This window comes from Malurus melanocephalus, unplaced genomic scaffold (genome assembly GCF_030028575.1).
Source record: "Malurus melanocephalus ecotype Western Australia unplaced genomic scaffold, MMel_1.1 scaffold_8, whole genome shotgun sequence".
Lineage (NCBI taxonomy): Eukaryota > Metazoa > Chordata > Aves > Passeriformes > Maluridae > Malurus > Malurus melanocephalus.
The window spans coordinates 4,033,824-4,044,294 of record NW_026623240.1 but is presented as its reverse complement, the minus strand read 5'-3'; the positions used below and the strand labels follow the sequence as shown (position 1 = coordinate 4,044,294).

Genomic DNA, 10,471 nt, shown 5'->3' with positions numbered 1-10,471 from the left:
TAAGAGGATGAAATGCTGATTATAATTTAACAGCAGCCATTCAGAAGACATGTTGTAGTAGATTTTTTTCAGAAGTTACAAAATATATACAGAATATATCATCTTAAGATGGCTTTGGCATTAGCAACATTAACTGGAATACAGAATTTCAAGGTCAAGACTACTTTAGGTAGTTCTACAACAATTTTTACAATGGCTGTAAAGCAAACGGTTCTGACTATATGCATCATATACAATATGCTGTCTTATACACCATTTCCAAAATAGTACACAAAAATATTTTAAACAAGAAATCCACATAAATAATGTTTTCATTATGTGAAATATGTGACCAATGGTTTAAAATAGGTACCTTTAAAACAGAAACATATCCTGATGTAACCAGCACATACAGTTTGCAAGATAAAAAGGGACTCAATCTCTGTTAAGGCCACAAGCACCTTGTGTTATGAAGAGCACCAAGGCAACACGGACAGGAAACACAAAAGAGGTAGTGTGCCATCTGTTCAGATGTGTGTCCACAGAGGACTAGAATAAAATAATGTTTAAGAAAAGAAGATGTATTATACTGTACTGTGGCATGGTTCACTTTTCATATAAAATCTATTGCACATTTAGGAGCATTAGCAGGTATTGCTCCTTAGTATCATGTGTCTCCAGCTTTCCTCAGGATGGTTTTTGTGCAGTGCTATAAAAAGATTGCTAAGAACACTTGATCAAGGTCCTGAAAAATCCATGTTCAGGTACTCCATTCAAAAAAATTATGCAAGAAAGCACCAATAAATTTATTTTTAAATACTTTAAGAAAATTGCTTTAGTCTTCTTTTTCTTTCTTTCTTTCTTTCTTTCCTTCTTTCTTTCTTTCTTTTTTTCTTTTCTTTTTTTTTTTTTTTTTTTTTTTTTTTTTTTTTTTTTTTTTTTTTCTTTCATTTTTCAATGCCATTTCTCCTTAGGAGGAAGTCTTTTTCTTCCTGAAGTTCTTTAACCAAGAACATTTGAAATGAATCTTCACCTTCCTTGTAATTTTGCCTGTAATGGATCATTCCTTTCGTATTCAATCTATGCACTAACTCCATGTCGATGCAAAAAGAAATCTAGGACAGAAATCTTAAAGGAAGCATACTGGGCCACTTTCTATGAAGTGCTGCTGTCCTGGTTTGAGGTGAGGAAGTGCATTAACTTGAACAACTGGAAGCTGATTTGTGTCCTGAGTGTGAAAAAGGAACTGTGTTTTACGCCAGCTGCCATCTGCAATCTGCAAAATACCAAAAAATATTAGAGTAGTATAAAAGTTGAGCTTCAAAACACAAATGAAAATTGTGTGTACAGCATGAAAGAGAAGTAGCACACACAAACATTTCTCTTACAAGTTCCTAAAGAAACTGTGTAATTTAACAAATGCAATTTCTGAAGTCTGAATTTTCATTTTTGAGGGTAACTGTTTCTAATTTTCCGGAGGACATCTCTATTTCTGGGCTGATATCTCTGCAGTGTCTTCATCCAGTCTCAAAATACATGAGACAGGATGAGAACAGCAAGTATAGATACCCTGTATCACTGCAATTGCTGTCACCCTTGAAGAGATGGTGAATTCAGTATCTAATGGCTGGCATATGCAGAGCTACGTAAAGAAGCAAGCTTTAAAGGATGTGAATCTAGATTGTTATTTATCAGCAGAAGGTTAGTAATGTGAAAACAGTTAGTAATGTCTAAACCTCCATCATTGCTTTGATAATGCTGATACTAAAGGGTATTTACCATGCATTCRTCCAGAAGCACTTTAGGTTCAAGTAGCGTATTTGCTTTAAATATTTGACCGTTCCATCCTTTGAAGGTAACCGATGTCTTCCGGCCACCKGCTTTATTTAATCCCCACATGGGTGTGTTCAGACAATGGACTGTGATGCTGTGGGTTGCTTCTGAGCTCAGCAAATGAAGGAAGTTCATCTGCACTTTCCCAACACCGAACTCCAGCTAAATTCCGATAGAAAAGCATTGTTAGAATTACAGCTGGACTGTGCTAAATGGTCACAGCAACACCAAGTGCCATGAACATGTAAGTGTGATGTTCAGGCATGGCAGCATGTATACATGTTTATATACATTGGGGTCAATGCCAAAGAGCACGATTTGCATTCCTCAGGGGAGATGTTAGGTTCTATTACAGTGACTACTATAAACAGAAGCTTTCATAGGATGTTTTCAAAGCTTAAATAGAAACATTTGCTAATGCTTCCAACATTGCTGAAGCACAGCTGGTCGGAATACACTATTTTTAAATAAAGAAACTGAAACAAATGCTTTTATGATTCAAACAAAGATATTATCAGCAGCAGTGTTTTAACTGAAGCCACATCATTCTGCTGTTTAGTCTTCTCAMACCACAGGTTTTGGCAATACTGATACCCCATTACAAATGCAAAAGTTTGTAAGTATATTTTGATTTTAGACAGAATATACAGTTACTCATTACTCAACAACAATTTCTCCAACATTATTTCACATTCAGGGATCTTCCAAATGTAGGAATGCATATGTGAACTTCAGAGCATTTCTGATGCTCTTCAATGACTGCAGTGTATATGCAAAACTTCACAAACATAAAATTTATATTCCCAAGGGTTCAAGAACTACATGTAAAGAGGAGCATGAACTAATGATATTAGAGAAAACTAAAAGTCTCCATCAATGGCATTTGAAAGTACCTAAGTGTTGGAAAGCAGTAATAATTTTTATCCTTCCCCTTGTAACAAACTCAGCATCTCTACACTTAGGTGCCCTGAGTGATGAGATACTAATGTAGCTTAAAAGCATTTCAGGCCTTGYACAACAAAGTATAAAGCAAAATAAAATAATTCTATCAGCACAGGTGAGTAAATGAACACCGTGAGAATTACCAATATAAATAGGCTCCAGAAAATTTGTAACTTCTGTACCAGAATATATAACACGTCCTTCCAAACAGATGCACAATAACCCAGCCCCCCCTCCCCCAAATCTAGCACATTGTCATGAGTTAAGTAAATAAGCATGCATTTGTTTAGAGTTCAAGCACAGACACAGCTTCTTTAGGAGTAATGCATACCTTTGTCACAGACAGYGGTGTTAAACATGTCTGACCACCTGCAGTGAAGTTGCAGAAAACTTCAATGGCATCAGAAGGACATCCAATATTTGGGTCAATCCAGTATTTTCCTATTAGTATATAATTCCAGACAGAAAATAAAACCAAAATATAATTACTACTAAACAATTTGCTAAAATATTCATATTTCTTGGCAAATATTACATGTATTATCACCATATCTTCACAAGGAAATGAAAGAAAAGGACCATGAAAATATTTTCACTATAAAAATTATACTATTAACAGATACTGAGAGAAAATACCATTATAATTACAATGATACCAGTTCAAATAGGGTGGGATTTTTTTATTAGAGATAATATTCTAAATATTTCTAAATAAAAAATATTCAGGAACTTCTGAGGTACAACACCTGTCAGTGTATCTGAGAGTGGTAATGGTAATGCATTGCATACTGTTTTCTCATTAGGAATCTAAATCTGATCCACACAAAATTCATTGCAAGATTAGCTTAAAAAAACCTGGAAAACTTGGAATGACAAAAGTGGAACAAATTTCAAATTTTCTAGATACATCTGTTTACTGATAGATACAATCTGTCTCTAATATTTATATAATATTAGACAGCTTCCACCTTTAAAATTTAGAAATTTTATCTTAAAGTTGAAATACAGACAGGTGTGACAGGCACACACTGAACAGAATACAATWAAAAAGAATAAAATCATTAAATCTAGCACATCAGGATCTGAATGTAGAAAGCAACATTTGGAAGCAACACCAAAGGTACTTGTGTTCAAGCTTTAGTGAAAGTGGGCACTTACCATCTGACACTTTACGTTCACAATTAAGCAAATCCCTGCAGATGCGTGCTGGGTTATCCCGTGTGCCAAGAGGATTCTTGATGCTGTGCAGTAAATTGCTAAGGTAGTGGAGCGTTTTGAATATCTCTGTACTGTGATCTAGCAAAGTTACTTCAGTATTCTGGTATTTCTGCCAAGGGCCATTAGCAAACGTGTTACCACAAAGAAGTGTCACAACAGTATATGCAGTAAAGGTCAAATGGCCATTGAATAGCCAGACAGAATCWAAGTGTTTATATGAATGCAATCAGCATGTAAAACAGAGTAAAGATAACATATCCCAATAAACAAATTAGTATACTTTATTAAAATTGTCAGAGCAGTGTGTTAAGGCAGGTTTAGGTCATGCAAATTTGTCATTCTGATATATTGGCATAAAAATATGGATACAGGGAAAAAAATGGGCACATTTTAAAAGTAAACTTAGAGGTTTCAGATTTTGAATAGTGAAATCTACTCTTAGGCTTCACCTAGAAAATAYATACGAATTTATTTGACTTCACCCATGTAAGGGACTCTCTTGCAATCAATGGGGCCATATGCATATAGGCAGACTTTTTTTTTTATCAAACCCTAAATACCACTCTTATTGTCTCTGTCTGAACAGATAGAGTCCATATGATGGACTGTGATGGTCAGTAAATTTCCATTACCACCTCTCATAACAAAAGAGGTTTCTGTTAATTTCAACTATGTAAGTCCTAGCATGTTTCATGACATTCTACAATTACTTGCTACCCATTATTCCTTTTAAAMTAAGTCTTTGAAAAGAAACCCTGTTCTGTCCTCAAAAAGTAAAATTATAATTGTATACCCTTTGTGATAAWATAAATACATTTAAATATATACCTCCATCTGCAAGGCAGCATTTGACTCAAACAAAGCTTGAACAGCAGCATTGAGATCCACTTGTTTCTGAAAAACAGGTATTTCGGAATATAAAAAGATGAACAAAACCATACAATGATGCAGGTGGTAAATTCTTTGAGCACTGCAACAAGTAGTGCATTTGAAGAGGGTCCTGCTATTTTCACTTTCAATAAGGCACTGTATCGTAGGCTTGGGTTGCTACAGAATTTACCCTTGGTCCTGGTGGTCCAGGTGGTCCCTGGAAAGCAGGAAAAAGCAGATATTAGGTGCTTCACATCTTTCTATGGTGCAATCATAGCAGAAGGATAGAGGCACAGTTTTTTATGCACTTACAGGTGGCCCAGGCTGGCCCTGCCGTCCTTGAGGCCCCTACAAAAAATGGAGACAGAATGTAATAGTTATATATAAAAATCTCTAGTTTTACATTTATGTATTTGTCAAGTCACAAAGTGTCCCAACGTGTACAAGGAAGGTGTGATACCAGCTGTGGTAAAGTTTAGATACTATTGTTAAAGCACCCTACTCTATTAACATATGAATATTCATGTTGGAACTACTGCACTGTCTGGTTCCTTGTTTGTCTTTCTCTCCATTACTTCGGATGTGACGGGAACATTAGATGTCATAGAAAGTATTAATATATAATGTGCTATATATTGTGCCAGTGTTATACGTATGTTGATAATATAAGTACTAGAAGGGGTAAATAATCATAAAAGCATCGTAAAGAATGTTTTCAGTAATCGCAAAAAACTAACTGGTCCACTTTAGTCCATGAGTATGTGCCAGGCATTTCTTCATTTATAAACAGTATCAATTTTCAGCCAGAATATGTTACACTAATTATTTTACAGTGATATGGCAGGCTTCCTTTTCATTCAAGAAGTTATGCCCTTATTTTCTCATTGCAAGTGGCATCATTTTAGTGTGTAGGTGATCGCAGAGGAGAGGACGAGAAGGAACAATTGCTTTTCCCTAGCTCACAGTGCCTAAAATGCACATATCCTCAAGTCTAAGTTTTAGGCTGTCTTAGGATTGAACAGTCCCTTCCAATATCATAAACCCATCTGAATTATTCTTTCTTTAATCAACTATTYACAGTAAGATGGAATGGTTGTGAGTATTTATTAATATGCAGTGACACTTGTGTCTCTGTTAGATTTTTATCTTTAAGCTCTATGTACTCAAAGCTTCTAGGAGTTGTAACATAAAAAATGGCACAATGACAAGGAAAAGAATAAATGGCAATGCCTTAAAACAGGCAAAAGAGAAGGAATGAAAGGCATGGGCTTGATCTGCACCTTAAATCAGTAAAAATCTGTCAACACAGCTAAGTCAATTTAAGCAGAACATTCTTTTGTCAGTGATGCTTGTACCAATTACTTGAGCACAATAAGCTGTTCCAGTGAAAGCCCTCATACGTCAGTATGGTCACGCTAGTAACTAAATCTCTGCCAAAAGGGAAATAATCTTATGTGATGTGGTCATGCTGACAAATATTGTGAAACTGATCCAGCAAATAGGAATTAAGTTGTAAATCACTTGATGTAATAATAAGAGTTTCTGTTGTGAGATTTCACAGCAAGCAAGATGGGTGTGTCACTTCATGCTGCAACTGCTGAACTTGGGCTSTGCCAAAAGCAAGGGCAGCTGGAAATGGTTAAAGAAAGGTCAGATTCCATCTCGTATTAATTCATGTATATTTAAAAGAAAGGATCTCAGACCAGATAGGAGTAATGTACCTAAGTCACTGAGGCTGCAAATTTATCAGTTCTTAGGTCCTAAGGCAGAGCACATGGTAGTAGCAGGGGTCACAATGAGAGCTGCACAAGTGAAATGTCTCTGGGCATCACCCGCCATGGCCATGCCAGAGGGGCTCAGGTRCTGGTTATGAAGTGTGAAAAGTCGGGGTCATCATATGATTCCAAGCACCAGCTCTAAGCAAGGCTATGTTGATGGACTGTTAAATGGCTTTGAGGCAAGATCTATGTCTTGCATGTGTTCTTTGGAGAATAGAGAAAATGCAAAAAGGAAGCAATTTGTGGATGTTTAAATAGATGGTTTTCTGATATTTAACCAAGAAGATCTGAATAAAATAAGCTCCATGAATTGTTAACACTTTCAGCATTTCAACTGATACATCCTGACCCTTTTTGTTAATGTTCATTCACTCACACCAATAGAAGGGACTGGAAGCCATCTTTTAGGTAAATATTTAATTATTAATGTCTTTATAAAAGGTRTTAATCATTAATGTTGGAAAATGGAAATAAAAGAACAAGTAATTTTAGCACATGTAGTACTAGTATTATGGAAATCGCTGTGGGTTCTGTGTCGAGTACTTAGCTTTCTTTCACTCTTCTGAGTTTGATTATTGCTCAGCTTGACATTTTCTTTGAAATCCTACTACTATTAAGCACACATAAAATATTGTTGTTATTCATTATTACAAGATTGGTATGAGTTTACAAAGATTACACTGACTATTTTGGCATAGTTCCTCAGCTGTTGCAAATCAATTTATTTTCACAGAATCACACTGTTGAATGCCAGCTAGGAAGACTGTCTCCACATTTAATGAGTCAGATCAAGTGTTCAAGTGCTGCTAAACTGCTCCAGGATACCTTTAGTCTCATGTGAATATATTACTGACATGTCTGATCATGCTCGGTCAAGTATGTTCAGTATAAAATAAAAGAGAAAGTGTGAAAAAAAATCTTGAGAAACAAATTTGACATTGTAAGGACAGATTTGTTTATCTTGGTTCAGGACTTGATTATGCAAATACCAAGTCAAGGAAAGGTACAAAGTCTTCAACAGTTTGTCCCTAAGTAATCACTGCTCTCTGATGAATAGATGTCCTTGTTCTGAATGCTGAGATTTAGACATTCCAGTGTATTTTTCAGATGACTGAATGCTTCAGTTAATGTTCTATATTCTTGGCATGTGTCACCATTTCAAGACTCAAAAAGTTTTGGGACAAGAACAGTTCAAATTTATAGAGGTTTCTGAGATAGAATTGAATGTTTTAAAAATAAAAACCTGCACTSTTCCAACTGGTTTAAAGCATTTTGCAAAAGAGGAATGTAATTTGTCTTGATCCACACTCTCCTTGCCAGTGAAACCCATGGGAAAAAGAAAGGTAAATACTGAATGCTAATTGTTAACTATAGTGAATTATTTTGTGGTATATCACATTTCTTAAATGCATTAAAACTTCAGAGAGCTATAGCAATTATCTTTACAAATCTTTAAAATATAATGATACTGCACAGAGTAGGGCTTTTACCAATGTTCTTTCTGTTGCAGAGCAGAAAAACAAGGCTAAATTACACTTTTCATGGACTAAGTTAATTGCTAAATGTTTCATTGGAATGTACAGGATTACTTTTACAAATCTACCTAATTTAACCTTTGATCGCATTAGMATTTAAGTGAGAAAAGTGTAATTCCAGTTCACAAAAACAAAGGCAGAGACAAAACCAGTTAGGTTCAGTGTGTTCTTTAATTCTTTAATCACTCCATTTGATTGAACAGAAGTTCAAAGGCCAAAATCCCAATCTTTTTCTAAAGCTGAGAGGCCCTGATTTTACACATAAAAGTACATATGTTTAACTTTGAAAGCATGAGCAATCCCAAGGACATTCATATTTTTGAAGACTTTAAAAACCCTTGAAGAGAGTATTTTTAACAAAAAATGTGTGCTTCACCATTGACCTYAATAAGAAGTCATGATTTTACATTCTATGTTTTTCTGGGGATAAAAGGACATTTCTTTCTCGTGACAAACACTGTAACCCTGACAGACTAAAAAATATAAATAAATATACTACAGAAAGGCTAAAATCTACATGATTCTAGGAAGAATGCCAATATAAATTTTAAAGCTATAAATTAAAGCTCAGAATACACAGTTGGATGAAAACAATTTTGTCTCCTTTGTATGTGAAAGTAGCTGGAAATAAATCCCTTTCTTGGGGGAAAGTAATGCCACTGTATATGATTTAAAATTAAACATTCTTCCTCTGAAGACAGCCTGACTAGATTAACTCATCTTAATGAATTCAAGAACTTATTTAGGAAATAACTTCTTAAATACCAGCACCAATAATGGAAACAGATGTTTCTTGTTCACCATTTTGGATGTTTCTTTAAGGATTATTTTTGGATTATTTTTTAAGTGTCAGCATTTTTAGCTCTATGCAGTCATAACAATTCTTATGAACAAACAGRAGAAAAAGACAGCTAAGATGGATAWCACCAGTACAAAYTGAGAAACTAGTTTTCCTCATATTCTGAGATAGCAATTGCCTCAAGAGCAYTAGAATCAAAGAGGAGAGTTCTCCAAGTCATAGACAAGAAGCTTCATTCCAAGCTTCAATTCTTTAAGACATTTTGAATATTTCTCATTTGATCTTCAAAATTTTTACAAGGCAGTTAGATTGAATTTTTTTGGAGGTGGCTGCCAAAAGCAAAATACAATAAGTGAAATTAAATTAAATGATTTAAAGTGAGATGGGGTGAAAGGCAGGGTAAGAGTAACAGGAACAAGATCACATCTGATAGTTACTGGAAAATGAACTAATAATAGACCTGTCATAGAAGGTAATAGCATAGTTATCAACTTTGTGTTCATATTTGCTGTAAACATAGTAACTTTATGACTTTTCAGGTAGCCATAATTAATTTTATGGAGACTTTACTGGCTCCAACACAAATTTAAAATTAAATCCAACATTCAGGAATGTACAATGACCCTTGCTGAAAAATGAAAGATGGGAAATTCATAACCTATCAGTACTGCCCATAGTTCCTGCAGTTGGAATACATTGCATGGACACTTCCCCACAGGTCTAGACTTCTCCTGAGCTTCTCCCTCTCCACACAAGGTGAAACAGATCTATGAACGTGTGCATGCATGCTGTGAGACATGAGACCTTTGACAAGTGTGACACGAGATTTTCCTTTTAGATTGAAACATGGCCAGATTTGGAGTCTGTGACTRCTGTATGACACACAGCCCAGCAGGGCATATCTCCAGAAGTCAACTTGGACAAGGAAAGGTCAGGTTTCCAACAAAGGCCACCAGCTTTCTTGGCCAGGGCTCTCCAGGAGCTCAGCACAATTGCCTGGCATTCAGAGCACGCAGGACTACATTCAGCCTAACACAGGAATAGTTTTCACACAGCCAAAAAAATGAAAGCACAAAAGTTGTTTCATCTTACCATTTCACCTCTTGTGCCCTTTTCACCTCTCGGTCCCTGCAAGAAAGAGCAGCTGTTAATCTGATATGCTTTCAGCTGCCTAGGACTGAAATAAGCAGATTAATATCCACGAGAATTATGCTGCTCACATGAAAAGTCCAGTCTCMTCTGTGGARGTATTTACAKCTCTGTGGGTAGAATTTTCCTGTACTACTAGAAAATGAAATTACTTGAAAACACCTTGTAATTCCTGTGGATATGAGGATATGTGGAAACCTGTTTTCTTCAGCTTGCAAATATGTTTCCTCTCAGTAATTTAAATTGTGTTGTCCTGCCAATCAACTGTTTCCTCCATACTTTCATCCACATTCAACACATCAATGCTTCACCATCTTTAGAGAACATAACTCAGTATTCTCCATCWTCATGRAGAAATTGATTCACCA

At 35.5% G+C, this 10,471-nt stretch overlaps 1 protein-coding gene across 1 annotated transcript in view; it reads right to left on the bottom strand.

The window, feature by feature from the left end:
• COL24A1 (collagen type XXIV alpha 1 chain) overlaps positions 1–10,471 on the bottom strand; it is a 110,820-nt gene continuing 100,349 nt past the window's right edge. The window contains exons 53-60 of the mRNA XM_057374503.1: positions 10,047–10,082; positions 5,155–5,190; positions 5,033–5,059; positions 4,801–4,866; positions 3,913–4,081; positions 3,086–3,195; positions 1,759–1,974; positions 1–1,255 (exon numbers count right to left, since the gene is read on the bottom strand). Of these exons, the coding sequence (XP_057230486.1) occupies positions 1,109–1,255; positions 1,759–1,974; positions 3,086–3,195; positions 3,913–4,081; positions 4,801–4,866; positions 5,033–5,059; positions 5,155–5,190; positions 10,047–10,082 (807 nt within the window). The 3' untranslated portion in view covers positions 1–1,108. The remainder of the gene's footprint in view (positions 1,256–1,758; positions 1,975–3,085; positions 3,196–3,912; positions 4,082–4,800; positions 4,867–5,032; positions 5,060–5,154; positions 5,191–10,046; positions 10,083–10,471) is intronic.